The following is a 17,100-nucleotide window of genomic DNA, read 5'->3' on the forward strand; positions in this document are numbered from 1 at the left end:
ATTAGAGACTGGAAAAATATCCTGGCATCTCCCACTTCCATCTTATGCTGTGTGTTGTGATAGTTCCAGTGAGTCTCTCCCAGGGCTGGGGCGGAAGGGGGATATGTGTACTGTGCTGAGCAGCTGTTTCTGGTATAAAACCCTCCTGTGAATGTTCTTTTTTCCTACAAAGAACCTTAGGATAAGGCAATTGACATTTCCAGGTATCTGATCGCAGATGTTTTTCATTCTCTTCAGTTTTTTGCATCATTTCAGAATTACAGTTTTCAGCTTAGAATGTATTGTTCACTTTCTTAAATTGTGGGAGGAAGGGGAGAGTAAGAACTGGCCTTTCGAAAGCCAGATAAGGAAGGAAACACAGACCCCCACACCATCACCACCACCACCAAGGAATGTTACGGTGACCTGGTTCTGTGGGGACCTGAAGGCCCCCTGGTGGTGACATTGAGGAAAGGTTCGAAAGACTTGAAGTGAAAAAGCTTTCTTTGCCTATGTTGTCCTGGTTTTCAGCAGTCTACCAGGAGTTCCCAGCCTGATGGTTTTATAGCCAGGTTAGCACTTAAAAATCATTATGTGAAATGATTATCTCAGGACGGAACTGTTGCAAGAAGATGCTGGCACATTCCTGCTGGCTTCTTGGCACGTGCTGGCAAGCCCTGCTCCCGGGGTGGTTTCCCATCCAAGCTCCCAGGAGGTCAGGTGAGTCAGGCAGCCGCCTCTTGATAAAGCTCTCCCAGGTCGGGCTGTATTCATTATCCACATTTGTACCGCATGCCGGATGTGGGATAGAGCAGGCGCTGGGCGTGCATTACGGATAACACAGGGATGGCCCCGCTGGAGTTTGGGCAGGTGGCATATACCAGGAGCCTGAGCCATCTCAGCCTCCCAGTGGTGCTGAGCATAGGTGCACTTGCAGGTAAGCAGCAGGGATCGGGTCACTGTGGCCCTCATTTTCAGCCCCACTGCCTTCCCAGCCCTAGAGACCGCCAGTCCCTTCATCTGGACCTTCTGGTTATTGGTCTCCTCTAGAATGTTCTCTTCCCTTTATCCAAATCAGGGTCACACTCAGGCTGACCCCAGTCCATGTGGAGCCTTCCCTGCCATGTGGAATCCGTGCCCATGGTGAAGGCCTTCATTACTTCTCTTTCGTGCTTCCTGTGAGTCTGGAATTCATCTTGCCCCCCGGAGGTTCAGGATCCATTGTGGCCTGCCTGGTGTTGTATCCCCAGCGCCTTTTCTGTGCCTTGTCTAGTCATTGTCTTGCCTCTTCAACCAGACTTCAATTGCATTTTTTTTTCCCTGGACCTAAAATGCCTGGTCTTATTTATTTTTTATCTTTATTATTGAGATTTTTACAGATGTTTCCCCTTTCCCCACTATGGCCCCCTCCTCCCAGGTTCTGCCCCACCCCAGGCCTTTACCACACTATTGTCTGTGACCACAGGGAATGAATATATACATATAAATTCTTTGGTTAAGCTCTTTCTGCCCCTCTCTCCCTCCTTCCTTCTGAGATACATCAGTCTGTTCCATGCTTCCATGCCTTTTGATCTATTTAGTTGGTCAGTTTATTTTGTTAATTAGATTCCACATATAAATGAGATCATGTGTTATTTGTCTTTCTCTGACTGGTTTATTTCATTTGGCATAGGTGTGTCTCTATGTTGCCTCAAAGGGTAAGAGATCCATCCTTTTTATAGCTGCACTAGAGGCTCGGTGCACGAAATTCGTGCACTTTGGGGGGGGGGGTGTCCCCCCAGCCTGGCCTGTGCCCTCTCACAGTGTGGGAGCCCCGTGATGGATTGCCCCAAAGAGGTAGGTCGGAGATGGGGGTCCTGCCTCTGCGCCTCAGGATCCCAGGCCTTGCTGCGCGGAGCCACGGGCCCTGCCTCCACGCAGTGTCAAGCCCCCACCAATCCACGCATGCCCGCTATGCACGCACCCTCATGGTGGTCGCTCGTTGCGGCGTGAGGGCATCACAGCATGAGGGCATGACGACCAAATGGGCTTTTATTAATAGGACTAGAGGCCTGGTGCACAAAAATTTGTGCACTCGGGGGGGAGGGGGGGTCCCTCAGCCGGCCTGTGCCCTCTCACAGCCTGGGACCCCTTGGGAGATAACGACCTGCTGGCTTAGGCCTGCTCCCGGGTGGCAGAGGGCAGGCCCAATCCCTAGGTGCAGCCCCTGGTCGGGCTCAGAGCAGGGCCAATTGGGGAGTTGGGGCGCCGCCCCCTGTCATGCACAGAGCAGCGCGGATTGGGAGGTTGTGATGCCACCCTCAGTCACGCTCAGGGTAGGGCCGATTGGGGTGTTGGGGCACCGCCCCCTGTCACACTCAAGGCAGGGTCGCTGGGGAGGTTGCGGCGCCACCCCCTGTCACACACAGAGCAGGGCCCATCAGGGGGGTTGGGGCTCCGTACCCTGTCATGCACAGAGCAGGGCCAATCAGGGGGTTGGGGCGCTGCCCCCTGTCACACACAGAGCAGGGCCCATCAGGGGGGTTGGGGCTCCGTACCCTGGCACGCACAGAGCAGGGTCAATCAGGGGGTTGGGGAGGTCCCCCCTGTCATGCACAGAGCAGGGCTGATCAGGGGGTTGAGGAGCTCCCCCCTGTCACTCACAGAGTAGGGCCGATCAGGGGGTTGGGGCACCATCCCCTGTCACACTCAGGGCAGGGCGGATCAGGGGGTTGGGGCGTCGCCCTCTATCACCCATAGAGCAGGGCCGATCAGGGGGTTGGGGTGCTGCCACTCTCACACTCAGGGCAGGGCCGATGGGGAGGTTATGGCTCTACCCTGTCACACACAGAGCAGGGCCCGTGGAGGGGGGGGGGGGAGGTTGGGGCGCCGCACCCTGTCACACACAGAGCAGGGCCGATCAGGGGGTTGAGGCGCCGCCCCCTGTCACACACAGAGCCACAGGGCGATCAGGGGGTTGGGGAGCTCCACCTTATCAGGCACAGAGCAGGACTGATCAGGGGGTTGGGGCGCCTTCCCCTGTCATGAACAGAGCAGGGCGGATAGGGAGGTTGTGGCCCCGCCCCCTGTCACACACAGAGCCGCAGGGCGATCAGGGGGTTTGGGCGCTGCCCCCTGTCACGCTGATCCCGGTGCTGGGAGGCATATTACCCTTTTACTATATAGGATAGAGGCCTGGTGCCCGGGTGGGGGCCGGCTGGTTTGCCCTGAAGGGTGTCCTGGATCAGGGTGGGAGTCCCACTGGGGTGCCTGGCCAGCCTGGGTGAGGGGATGATGGCTGTTTGCAGCTGGTCACACACCCTTCAGGGTGGGGGTCCCCACTGGGGTGCCTGGCCAGTCTGGATGAGGGGCTGAGGGCTGTTTTCAGGCTGGCGGGTGACGGAAGCTCCCAACTGCTCCTTTTTTCTTTTTTTTTAATTCTGGGCCAGCTTTAGCTCTGAGGCTCCAGCTCTTAGGCCTCCACTGCTGAAAACAGGTATCTGGTTTGTTTGTGTTCTATAATCGAAACAATATATAACTCCAGCTCTGAGATCCCAGGCTCGCTGAAAGCAGGTTTCTGGGGTTTTGTTTAGCTTCTATATTTGTTACAATGTTTCAAACTGCAAGCTCAGAGGCCGGCAAGGCAGGCGGGGAATGTTGGAGTCCTCCGTCACTGAAGCAAGCAAGCCTCATGTTAGTTTCAAGCTGCCTGGCTGCCGGCCGCCATCTTGGCTGGCAGTTAATTTGCATATCTCGCTGATTAGCCAATGGGAAGGGTAGCAGTCGTATGCTAATTACCATGTTTCTCTTTTATTAGATAGGATAGTATTCCACTGTGTAGATGTACCACAGCCTTTGTATCTACTCATCTGCTGATGGGCATTTGGGATGTTTCCAGATCTTAGCTATTTTAAATAACACTGCTATGAACATATAGGTGCATATATTCTTTCTGATTGGTGTTTTGGGTTTCTTAGCATATATTCCTGGAGGTGGGATCATTGGATCAAACAACAGTTCAACTGTGTAATTTTTAAGTCCTGAGCCTTGTGCATGCAAGATGCTAGAAAAACTGCAGGTGGATTTTGGTTTGCTATTTACTCCCTCCCTAAGCACCTCATCTCTTGAGGGAGGGAAATGTCTGATGTTGCTTTTTTCCTCCAAGCTTCTTATGGGGTATTTAGTGCCTTAACTACACAATCAAAAACACAAATTGGTGATTTTCTTCTCATTCCTAACCCAGTTCCATGTCTAGCTAAAATTTCCCACCAGAGCTCCTAAACTTTAGGTAAATCAACTCAGTATCTCTAAACACTAAACAGTTTGTATGTCAGAAAGCCCCTTTTTAACCTCTGAGGTTATAGATCCCAATTTTTTAAAAACTGAGACTGGCTAGATATGCCTAGATAAAGAATAAAACGCAAGAGAATTCTATCTATAGATGGTGGAATTATGGTCATTTAACTTTTTTATATTCTTAAAAATAAAGTTGCATAGATTTGATCATCTACACTAATAAAAGACAAAGATGTTAATTGACCATACCTTTGCTACGCCCATCAGCCAATCAGAAGAGTATGCAAATTAACCCAACAAAGATGGCCATTAAATTTGCATACTGTAGGCGGGGCAGCACAGTGCGATCTGCCCACCCTGCCGCCATCCGCCTGTCCCACCCCTCAGCCCGCCGGGCCTGCCATCCATGTGCGCGGCCTGGTGGCCGGCGGGGTGGGGCACAGCGGATTGCAATGCACCCGCCCCGCGCCCCGCCCACCGCCCGCTGGGCCTGCCGTGTGCGGCGGGCAGTGGGGCGGGGCAGCACGGCAGAGGGCCTGCCATCTGCCACCCAGGGAGCAGGCCTAAGCCAGCAGGTGGTTATCTTCCGAGCTGTCCCAGGCTGTGAGAGGGCACAGGTCGGGCTGAGGGACACCCCCGTGGCCCCCCCGCCAGTGCACAAATTTTTGTGCACCAGGCCTCTAGTTTTAAATATTGTAGGAAAGAATAACTACATTTCAGGCCATTTTGGGATTTATATAGAACAGATGCTGCTAATTTGGGCCAAATTTTTATTGATAAGTTGGTTGATTCATAACTTTTTAGTAGATTTACTGAAATTTTAAAATAAAAATATAAACCCCTAGCTGGTTTGGCTAAGTGGATAGAACATTGGCCTGCTGACCAAAGGTTCCCAGGTTTGATTCCAGTCAATAACACATGCCCGGGGTTGCGGGCTCAATCCCCAGTAGGGGGCGTGCACGAGGCAGCCAATCAATGATTCTCGCTCATTATTGATGTTTCTATCTGTCTCTTCCTTTCCCTTCCTCTCTGAAATCAATAAAAAAAATATTTTTAAAAAATGTAAAATCACTGTAAACATCCTATTAATAAAAACCTATGTGGTCGTCACGCCCTCATGCCGTGACACCCTCACGCTGCTGTGAGCGATACCAGGAGGCTGCGTGTGCAGCGGATGCATGTGGGTGGGTGAGGGCTTGACGCTGCATGCGTGGTGCAGAGGCAAGGCCCACGGCTCTGGCCTACCTCTTTGGGGCAATCCATCAAGGAGCCCCGGATGGGTGGGTGGGGCCTACCTCATTGGAGCAATCGATTGTGGGGTTCCTGTACTGTGAAAGGGCACAGGCCAGGGTGGGGGACCACCCACCCCCCGAGTGCATGAATTTTGTGCACTGGGCCTCTAGTTTTTATGTATTTACAGTTGTAGGCTCATACTGTTTATACTGTTTTGTAAATTTTACTTTACTAAATTATGTGTCATGAATATTGTTTTATGGCATTAGGATTACACTATTATACAGTGTGGGGCAAAAGTAGGTTTATAGTTGTTCATATGAAAAATAATACATAATTAAATAATAATACAAAATAAACTCCGTTTTGCTTACAACTGTAAACCTATTTTTGCCCCACCCTATACATTATGACTTTTAATGGGCACCCAGGATTCTGTTGTGAACAGTACATTTATTTAGTCAATCCTTTATCATGGTGTATTTGTGTTGCCTCTAATCTTTTGCTCTTGTAAATAACTGCTGTAGTTTGAAACATAACAATATTATTTTTCATTGTCGCATCTATATAACCATTTGCCTCTGGGCCACCTCGTTGACAATTTGGCTGTGTAATCCAGGGGCTAACATGAGTGATGTGGATAAATGATACTTAAATCATGCTCTTCGGTCGTGGATCACTGTTACCCAAGTGGCTCGTTCAGACTGCAGTGTTGTGCAGGCACTTTTATAGATTTTCTAACCACAAACTCAGTCTGTTGAGGTTTTGTTGTTGTTTTTAACTCCGAAATTTTTATTTGAAAAAAATTTTACATCTACACAATAGTTAAAAATAAGACAATGAACAGTGATCTATTCTCTGGATTCATCAATTATAAATCCTTAGTTTTTAAATAGAAAATCTTCACGTAAAAGGTAGGTTTTTTAAAAATGCAGATAAATAGGAAACACTGAAAGAAATAAGTTAAATGGAAAGCTGTGTGATATTCTCCAAATGATCAGGTCCTCACAGTTCAGGACACTCTCTTCCCTTTGTCATGTTGGCATCATCAGCCTGTCCACTGAGTGCATCTGAAGGCGGCCACACTGAACGTGTTGTGTGGCCCTCTGAGGGACGCTTCTAGCGGGTGCTCACGGGTGCACCTCCAAGCGGTCGGAACTGGGGACTGCCCTGCCATCCCCGGGGTCCTTGCTTTGCTTTGCACCATGGAGCTCACAGTACTTCCCAGTGACACCGTAATTAAGCACTTTCCCCCAAATAAATAAACCATTAGAGTTAGTGTAGCAAAAATCGGTGTTGGGGGCTCTTTCTTGAGTTCAGGAGTGATTTTCTTCTTCCCCTCACCCTGGCTAAATTTTAAAATTCAAAGCATATCTCCTCATCAAGTAATTAAGCTGATTACCACTGTACATTCCAACATTTACATCTAATTTGATATTCTGTGGGAAACTGCAAAGTGAATTTAACTAATAAAATGAGCTATCTTTTATATTAGGCAGTGATAATAATTAACAGCAATATGTGCCCTATTTTGTTTTTGTTGTAGTTGTCTGCTAGCTGCAGTGGTTAGTAACCATGAATAGGTTTCAGGCCCTGCCAGAAGTGTGGACTGGTTATGACCCTCCTGAAAAAGAGTTTGAGTTAGATAGACATGGGTTTCAGTCTGTGTCTGCTCCTTACTCATAGCAGCCCCTTAGGGAATGATCTCAACTCTGGTTTTTTTTTTAAATTTATTAAAGACAAAGGTATTCCGTTTTAAGAATTAGTATAAAGCTATAGTAATCAAAGTGGTGTGGTATTGGCGAAGGGTTAGACACATAGATCAGTGGGAAAAAATAAAATCCAGAAGTAGATCTACACAAATATAGCCAATTGATTGTCAACAAAATTGCAAAACCAATTCAATGGAGAAAGGATAGCCTTTTAAACCAATGGTGCTGGAATAATTTGAATTCCAGTCCTTGAAAAAAAAATATCTGGGCTGCCTTTTAAGTTCTAAGAAGAATAGAAACACATGTAAAATCAATCATACAAGTATTAGTATTAACAAAGAAAGTTGCTATTTTAAAGAATAATTTTGAGATAGCATTTAGGAACTAGTCAATTATATAGAATTTAATGGAAAGTGGGGATTTAAAAATTATAGACAGAGTTTACTACTATATGTCACTGTGTCTAAAAATATACAAGATATTCCAAACTACTCCAAGGCTACCCAAAATAGCGTTGTTCTGATAATCTTATTCTTTTGGGGCTCCTCATGATCAGTGTTAATATGATCTCTTTGCTATTTGCAACATTGTTGTGAATTCTTCCTTATGAATATATTATAAGGTGGTCATACTGCCTTAGGAGAACTTTCAGTACCATTTACAGGTAAATCAAATGGATAATTGGAAGCAAGGTAAGGGGTCTCCTTCTGTCTTTCCTGGGAGTGGTTTTTTTTCTGGTTGTTTAAAGCCTTGTAGTAGAGCTCTACTGGGGTCCCCAAGGCTATACAGTGAATTCATTGTATTTCTAATGAACCTGCAAAGTATCCTTGGAGAAGTTGCTGTTGATTTTTTTTTTTTAAACAAAAGCACCCCACGTTTTCTGTTCTGGCACAGAGCTGTGACAGAGAGCATCAATCAACTCATCACACTGTGCACCCAGCAAGCGCCCGGCCAGAAGGAGTGTGACAATGCCCTGCGGGAGCTCGAGGTGGGTCCCGGGCAGGCCTCTGAGCATCCAAGAGTGTGTCTGTCTGTCCTCTGCCCATGGGGTCAGTTCCTTCTCCTCTGTGTTGTCTTTTATCTTCCTGGGAGACTATCAAGGCCAAAGTTCCATCCATGTGGGAGGAATGAAGAAAGATTAGATTTGGTGGGATTACCATCCCTGCTTCCCCTTTTTCCACTGGGATGAGAGTTATTTTGTTAAAGGATTCTTTATTTCAAACTGAAAGAGGCTTATGGTATTGGGTGTAGGTTGAAGGTGAGCAAGCTCTACCTGAAAAGTTTGGGGAGGTTATTCTGAGGCATTTGAGAGAAGCTGAGATAGATGTGCTTTCCGAGTAAAAATGATGGCCCCATATATTTTATTTTGTAACGTGTAAGGACCACATAAAACAAAACCCAAAAGTGGTTCTCATTACCATATGACCAAGGTGCTCATGGGGTAGAACACAGTGTGAGTGCTTTTACATTTATATTCATACTTATGGTTTATTTCTAATTTAAAATTGGTTTATGCCCAGCAGTATGCCTACTTGTATATAGAGCAGTCTTAATCAATATAGGTTCTACTGAAACAGCCAAATAGATGTCTCAGTAGTTATGGGTTGGTTGTACCCAATGTACCTTGAGTTTTCTGGATGATTAACATGGATCTGGCCTGGTGGGAATACCTCCCATGCCAGTAGGGGGTTTGATTGAGGCTCAGTCTGACGATGGCAATAGGCCATTGTGAGCAGCCGGAAGTGCTGGAAGTGAAAAGTGGCTTCGTATGGGACTGAGGCATTCTGAAAACAGTGGAGAGTGTGAATTATTTCTCCATTCCGGTCTGTTCACATTTGCAAATATAAATATGTAGGCTGTTGATCTAAATGAATTATTTTGGCCTAGGTGCAAATGGATGCCTTAATGGCATCCTTGGTTGCCAAAATTATGACTATTTCAGAATTGCTGTTACTAAAACAATTTTGATTATACAAGGGTGAGAGGAGATTTTTCAATGAAATGAACTCCATTATGCGCCCTCTTTCCCTCATATCTCTAACTGAGTAACTCAGCAGTTTCTACCATGACTGCCATGCAACCTTTTGCAACTTAAATGACCCTGTCTTTCTGTTGGCTGTGCCCCAAAGGATGCTGGGTCCTCGTGCACATTTTCTCTCAGCGGGGAGGAGGTTGAATGGCTGTATCTCCAGACTTTCCAGCTTCGAAGGTCATTATAACATGAAAGCTAGGGATCACGTTCAGTGAAGTGGAAACAAAGACAGAAGAGGCAATCCGTATATGCAGTTCCTTGATGGGGACCTAAGCAAGAGGGGACATTTCCTATAGTGTTCAAATGTAAATAAAAAGAACCAGACCGTCCCACTGAGCATCTGGGGGGAGTTACCTTCTTTCAGGCCTACAATGAAAAGGTTCCAGAACTGAAAACTGCAGGCTCCACTAATCATGAAGAAATGAGTGTGTTCTTAAAATTTAAACTCCTTGGAGTTAGCCAGCAAAGAAATTGTACTGATTTACCATAAATACGTTGCCTTGCATTAACTTACAGATTTCTTTAAGAAAAAATTCTCCCTGCCCTGTAGATACCGTGCTTCTCTGTCGAAATTGAAAATAAGATCCTCCTCTCCATCGATAATAACCTGAGAGACACACGCACACACGCACCCCTCCATTCAATGTTGTGTTTTTAGCCGGAAATCTAATGTCATGGAAACTTTAGTATAAATTCCTTTCAATTACCCGGGTCAATGAGTGATTGTGACCAGAATCCTGTGCAGGGAGGGAAGTCGATTGCTGGTATGTTAGGTTGAATTTTTCTTGTTCTATAACACATGCGTGCTTTTTAAGTTGTGTTCTCCTTCTGTAGACTGTCAAGGGGATGTTGGACAATCCTAATGAACCTGTTAGTGACCTCTCTTACTTTGACTGCATTGAGAGTGTGATGGAAAACTCCAAGGTAAGCCGGCCTGTGCTCTTAACATTCCTCCTCGGTATGGGAGGAGCTCAGACATGCTTCCAGTGCATCTGCCCGTAGCTGCTCTGTATCGCTGCATGTCTCTCTTTTTAAAAAAAAAAAAAATATATTTTATTGATTTTTCACAGAGAGGAAGAGAGGGGGATAGAGAGTTAGAAACATCAGTGAGAGAGAAACATCGACCAGCTGCCTCCTGCACACCCCCTATTGGCGATGTGCCCACAACCAAGGTACATGCCCTTGACCTGAATCAAACCTGGGACCTTTCAGTCCGCAGGCCGACGCTCTATCCACTGAGCCAAACTGGTTAGGGCTGCATGTCTCTTAAAGTCTTCTCCTGTAGCCCTGGGCTCATGGGCTTCTCTAAACATGACAGTGCACCAGATTCATCTCGGGATCTTTCCTGTTAAACACAGAATACAAGGCCCCACCCCTGAGTTTCTGATTCAGTAGATCAGAGGTAGGGCTGAGATTGTACATTTTGGACAAGTTTCCAGGTCCTGTCCATGAGGTCCAGGAGGCACACTTTGAGAGCCACTGCTTCCACCATATCACAGATGGGTCTCACTGTGAATCGAATCATGTATTTTCTTTACCTGGGATTAAACTCTTGGGGAAAGCCCTTCAGTGACCTTGGCTTATATGACCCCTCTTCTGTGTTCTCCCTGCCATCCATCCATAGCAGCCATTCTCAAAGAGAGTGAAACTGTGGGGGAGGTTTTTGGATGTGGGTAGAAAAATCTAAGGTAATACAACGGTTTGTGCCCCGCCCCCAACTTTAACCTTATTCAACAAAATCTTATTTCTTAGTAATTAATTTGAGGTGGGTGACAGTTATGGGGAAAATGTTAGAAGTAATAATAATTTTTAAAAGGTTGAGAAACCGATGATGATAATATCCATGCTTTTGAGAATGCCAGCATCTGGTTAAAATGAAATGCGAGTGAGATGAATGGATACTGAGCAGTGGCAGTCTGGCTTTGCTTGTTTTCCTCACTTCACATTAGCCTCAGGGAGACATCTCTGTCGGTGGTGTCAGGAGAGCCTGCTTTGCCTTGGGCGAAGACTAGGGTTTGTCCTGTCCAGCGTTCTTTATGGAACGATGGGTTGTCTAAGGGAGGATACATATTTTTCCCGTACTTAGAGCCAAAGAGGGATGCAGAGTTAGGGAGAGGAAAATACTGTATCTGAAAATACCCTCTAACTTCTGTGCTTTGCAAGTCCTTAAGGAAGCTGGATTATTTTCTATCTCCAAACAATTTTAGGGAGTTTCTTTTTCTTTCACCCAGCCCAGGCGGCTCATTGACAAATGAAGAGCTCTGCCTTGCGTTCTAGACTTCGCAATCCCATTGCTCTCCAAGGGGTCGTGTTGAACAGCCTTCCGTTCCAACATCTGTTATCCTGGAAGGTAGAGCCAGCCCTCGGGGGCCTGGGGAGGCCCACAGAAGACAGAACACCAGACAAGGGGCAGGTGCCCTGCCTCTGCCCATGACCTTCTCTGTGACCTTGTGCCTGACCTCTCTGGGTCGGATTCTGAATACTAAAATCCCCTTTAGCTGCTATTTTAAAGACCTCTGAAGAAAATATACCAATGATGTTCAAAATATGGGAAAATATAATATTTAGGAAACTTTATTCGTATTCAGATTATATAAGCGTCATAAAGACATTTAAATTTTACTGTAAATAGTAAGATAATACAAGGAGGAGTGTGTCTTCTGCCTTCTGGATGTGACTTCATCTACAGCTCAATGGATGTGTCTGATTTTTGTATTCTGGGAATTAAGAGTTCTCAGTCCAGACCATTCCCCTGTGGGATGCCCTGTATAGATTTTACTTTATTGATCCGAGTATATTTACTGTTTCTTCTTGAGATGTAGATAACTTTTGGGTGAAAGGTTTATATTTTTATTATTCAATTCTCTTTATGGAATAGAAACAACATAATTGTCTTAAATCCTTTATTAATGCAAATAAAGGGAAATAATGGCCAATATTGTAAATTAGGCATCCTTGAATGTTAAAGTTGCAAGTGTACTTCCCTTTACCCCATGGTTTGAAGAATGCTGGTCAGAGAATATTGCTGGTTATTTGTTTTGCAGGTTCTGGGCGAGTCAATGGCAGGGATTTCGCAGAATGCCAAAACCGGGGACCTTCCTGCTTTTGGGGAGTGTGTAGGGATTGCTTCCAAGGCTCTCTGTGGACTGACAGAGGCGGCAGCTCAGGTAAGGGACTGGTTGGTCCCCCTCCCCTGCAGTGCAGCCTGTGTCCTGTGCAGACTAGGGGAGGACCAGATCCCTGTGGGAGGCATAGGGGAGCTCCAGATGAGTTGTTTTTTGTTTTTGTTTTTTTGTTTTTTTGGGGGGAGGGGGAGGGAATAGGCATTACATAATTCAAATTCTCTCTGAGGTTTTAGAATTGCAAAAACCTTAATCATGATCCTTTTAGCATCAGAGAGAGAAAACAATGCCATCATGCAGAGACGCCATCGGGCATGTTCCTTGCTCTTCGACTGTACTGGGCATTTCCAATAATTATCGGGCTCACGTGACTGAAGCTTCAAAATGTCAGCATTTACCTTAAAGGACTTATCATTTGGCAGTTGCTTTGAGCCTAGATGATTTTACTAAACCAAAGAAAACCATCCCTAGTTTGGGGGATGAAATTGCCTACCTTTATCCTACCCCACCCATCTCAGGGGAAATTAATTAAGTTTAAAATTGCTGCTCACGGATTCATTTTCTCCCTGTTATTAGTCTAATGCATCCAGAGGGTTTAAAGAAAAAACCTTCTCCTCCAGCCTCTTGTCCTCTTAGAGACCAAATATTACCTTTTCCCCCTGAGCCATATTACTCATTCTTCTTATTTGCTATTGGAAATACTGGCCTAAAAAAATAAGGGTGCATTAGGCAATGAGATAAGAAACCCTCATGAAGGGCATGCTCCAGGCTTGGCTGACCCAGCAGCTTCATGCCATCAGCCTGCGCACACTTTTCCCTGCCTCTCCCATCTGCCAGCAGGAGGGTCAGCTTTAGGCCGAGGCTGGGTGTCCTCCCTCATGGTCCTAAGGTGGCTGCCAGAAACCGTTCATCCGGGTCCATGCTTGTTCGTGGCCCACAGAAGAGCTTCTTGAGTCTTTCTTCAGAGCAAGGAGGCTTTGTTCCCAGAAGCCTGCAGCAAACTCCCGAGGTGGCACTCACCTGTCCATCCCTAAGACCTGACCACTCTGATTACCTTGACAAACTTTCACTAAGGAGCCCCCTAAGCATGGCTGCTGCGTGTACATTACAGGATGGCTGTCCCCCATGGGCTCACCTGGGAGCCCGGAGCCTGAGCTGTGGTTTTCCTCTCCCTTTCCAGGCTGCATACCTTGTTGGCATCTCTGATCCAAACAGCCAGGCAGGCCACCAGGGCCTCGTGGACCCCATCCAGTTCGCCAGGGCTAACCAGGCTATCCAGATGGCATGCCAGAACCTGGTGGACCCTGGCAGCAGCCCGTCACAGGTAACCACGGGGCGAGGGTATGAGATCTGTGAGTCCTTAAGCTCTCGTAGGTGGGCTGTGGGGGAGTGGGAGGAATTAGTGAAGAATACTGTTCTTACAGAGCCTGCAAAGCCAGCTCAGTGCAGCAGTGTAGATAGTGACTTGGGGGAATGTCACAAAACGAGGTGAAAGTGGAAATGTGTAGGTGCTTTGAAGTGGGATGCTGGAAGGCTGTCGGGGTAAAGCAACCAGCATGAGATTCATCAGGAGTCTCATGATTCCACTCAGTTCAGAGACATCGCTGAGGGCTTGTACTGTGCTCAACATGGGTCAGCATGAGTCTGATCCAATCCCCATTACCCTTGGCACTTAGTCTGTTGGATAAAGTTTGGAAAATGCAGTGATTGAGCTATGATGACAGTACCAGCAACGCACAAGGAAGGTGTGATGAATTTTCTGAGGGTCACATCACAGAGATGGTGGTGCTGATCAAGGTCTCCAAGTTGGGTCATAATCCACAGCCCATAAAGGAGCCACAGACATTTGAGGACTAGACAGGATGTGACATTCCATGCTTAAGTGGTATGGGCTCCCATTCACTTATTAAAGCAGTAGGTGCTGAAAGGAACAAGAACTGGCCAATCTGAGGTATCAGAGGCAGCCTGTGAGTGGCATGCTCATCCGAACCCTGAGAAGAGCATTCTTGAGGCAGGAGAAGGACCCAAGTGAAGGAGGCGGTACAGGGAAGACCTGGGCCCGAAGTAGGCCTCAGAGCGGGCTTGCAAGGCGTCAGTGCACCTGAGTTTCCTTACCTGTCCAGTTAAGGGCAAAGGGGTGCTACCAGCCTCAGCAAAGATCAGGTGGCTCCAGGAGAGCAGTTGTGTTTTGTGGGGTATATGTTGGGGGGCAGGGGATAGAGCCTAGAAGATCCCTGAGGCAGACCACTTAATAAGGTGCCTGCATGAGGCAGGAGCTATCGCACCTTGATGTCTGTTTTACTTATCTAGGCCTGGACTTTCCAATGTGCTAGCCACAAGGTGCACTTGAAATGTAGCTTGTCTAGTTTTATGGGCTGTGGGTATAAAATACACACTGGACTTTGAAGACGTGATATGATAAGAAAAGACTGTAAAATCTCAATATTATCAAGTTGATTACATGGTGAAATGAAATATTTTGGATATTTCAAGTTTAATAAAATATATTATTTAAATTAATTTCTCTTGTTTCTCTACTTATTTTAACATGGTTGCTCAAAAATGACATATGGGGTTCATGCCCTGTCTGTTAGGCAGTGCTGGCGTAGACCCTGGGCTGAACACTTCCTCCCCGGGGGTTCCACAGGACAGCTGACTGCGTCTCCTTTAAGACTGTCTGGAGCCCAGCCCACTCCTACCCCTACATCAGCACCCACTTTCCTTTTCTTCATTTATTCTCTCTTGCTGAATAATTCTCGCCCTCTCCTTTCTTGGGTTGACTGGGGGTGGCAGAGCTAGACACGTGGGTTGTCTACACAGGCCCTGGATATGCGGGTTGAAGAGGAATCCAGGGCTTGGGACCAGGTGGACTCCTGAACTAGAGCCCTCTGCACTGAGGCATGGGGTGCCCCCAACCCAGCTCCATGCTTTCTAGGTTCTGTCAGCCGCCACGATTGTCGCCAAGCACACCTCGGCCTTATGCAATGCCTGCCGCATCGCCTCGTCCAAGACAGCCAACCCAGTGGCCAAGAGGCACTTTGTCCAGTCAGCCAAGGAAGTCGCCAACAGCACCGCCAACCTGGTGAAGACCATCAAGGTAGGTGGCTGGACTGAGGCCTCATAATCCCTGCAACACCTGTTGCAGAGGGGAGAGGACAGGGTTTACGCTCTGCTCTCCTGAGACGTAGGTCTAGTGGAGTTTAACTTCTAATTTGGTCACGTGATTTAAGTCTCCGAGGATGAGTCCCTTACAAGTGGAGATATTCATCATGGAAAATCAACAGCCTTGGTCGCTCCTAACCTTTCAGATAGTTGGGAGCTCCCCAAATTCTGTACGTGAGAAACTTTGGGGCAGAAATCTGGAAGCGTTGGCTATGGGGCATCCCTTGGCACTGTGTTTGGGTAGTAAGCACCCTGTGTGTACTTAAACTGTGTGCTCCTGTGGGTTCATTCTGTGGGGGCTGGTGGAGGGTCCCACCATTGTTATAGATCTGGAGAAAGTGGAGGGAGACAGGAATGGGAAATTGTGAGAAAATCACTTTAATCTAAAAAAAAAATCAATTTACTATATCCTATGATATGTACTCTTTATAGCTGATTAAATGTTTAAAAGGGACATCAGAGTTTTGAAACAGACCAAGTTCATGTTTGTGTGAAAGGCCATGGATAGGTTGGGCAGGGGCATGGTGAGGAGATAATTGCAGTGGCTGGAATGTAGCATTTGTAGGTAGGTGATAAGACCACAAACCCAGTCTGCCCTACACAGGGACAAGCAGGCAGGAGGCAGCTGGCCCTGTGTGGAAACAGCCATGGCCTGGACCGTAGACCCCAGGCAAAGAGCCCAGCGCCCCCCTCCAACCTCTACAGGAGATTGTGTGGGAAGCCAGCTACCAGTTCTGTGTAAACCAGGTTGTGCAGGAGGGAGAGGCATTGGAGGGTTAACTCTTTATGTAAGGATGTCCACGCTCTTGGAGATAGGAGTCTGCTTTGTTGCTGGGCAGGTCCTGGAGTAATGGGGCTTCCCCCCCACCCCATCTCCCTCCAGAGGGTAGGGCACTGGACCCCTCTTTTCCCTTTCACTACACAAAGCCAGTGTGTTCACATGGAGACATTAGTCAACAGGCTGAGCCAAGCAGAAGCAGAGAGAACACAGCCCAGCAGCAGCTGGCCGCCTGTGGGCCAGCGCCGGGGCAGGTGCCCTAGTCAGCAATTTCTTAGCCGTTTAAATGGAGTCTTTCAAACAAAAACAAGAAACCTGCCTATTTGAAGACAATTACGAAGGTTGAAAATGAAAACATTAAAGCCAGTGCCCCTCGGATCCTGGTGGCGGCCCACCTTAATTGCCATCATAGTTCATGGTATTAGAAACTACTGCAGCTTACATTTTTAAACGTTTAGCTCGTGTGAAGCCCGTCCCAAGTGTTCTGTGTATATTACTCATTCAGTCCTCACAGCCCCCCTGTGCTTATTCCCATTTCACAGACAGGATGCTGTGGTAACAGGGAGGTTAAGTAACTTCCCCAAGGTGACCCCACCAGTAAGCAAACTAGACCCCCTGCTCTTCCCAACTCTCTCTTCTGCTCTCACCCTGGGGATGTTGTGCACATCTTCTTTGTGGAGAAGCTGATTTGTCTCACCACCCGGGGAAGAAATACTTTGATGTGTCTACAGTGCGCATTGTGCAAGTTTGGGGGAGGGTGAGGGTGGAAAGACAGCAAGAAAATTGAAAGTAGTGACATCATGGTTG

The 17,100-nt window shown here is 47.1% G+C and overlaps 1 protein-coding gene across 6 annotated transcripts in view; it reads left to right on the forward strand.

The window, feature by feature from the left end:
- TLN2 (talin 2) overlaps nucleotides 1-17,100 on the forward strand; it is a 420,556-nt gene that overhangs the window by 319,156 nt on the left and 84,300 nt on the right. For all 6 annotated transcript variants that reach the window (XM_036303702.1, XM_036303691.1, XM_036303681.1 and 3 more), the window contains 5 exons: nucleotides 8,094-8,187; nucleotides 10,066-10,155; nucleotides 12,276-12,398; nucleotides 13,534-13,677; nucleotides 15,289-15,450. In XM_036303702.1, coding sequence (XP_036159595.1) covers nucleotides 8,094-8,187; nucleotides 10,066-10,155; nucleotides 12,276-12,398; nucleotides 13,534-13,677; nucleotides 15,289-15,450 — 613 coding nt within the window. The remainder of the gene's footprint in view (nucleotides 1-8,093; nucleotides 8,188-10,065; nucleotides 10,156-12,275; nucleotides 12,399-13,533; nucleotides 13,678-15,288; nucleotides 15,451-17,100) is intronic.

This window comes from Myotis myotis, unplaced genomic scaffold (assembly GCF_014108235.1).
Source record: "Myotis myotis isolate mMyoMyo1 unplaced genomic scaffold, mMyoMyo1.p scaffold_m19_p_1, whole genome shotgun sequence".
NCBI lineage: Eukaryota > Metazoa > Chordata > Mammalia > Chiroptera > Vespertilionidae > Myotis > Myotis myotis.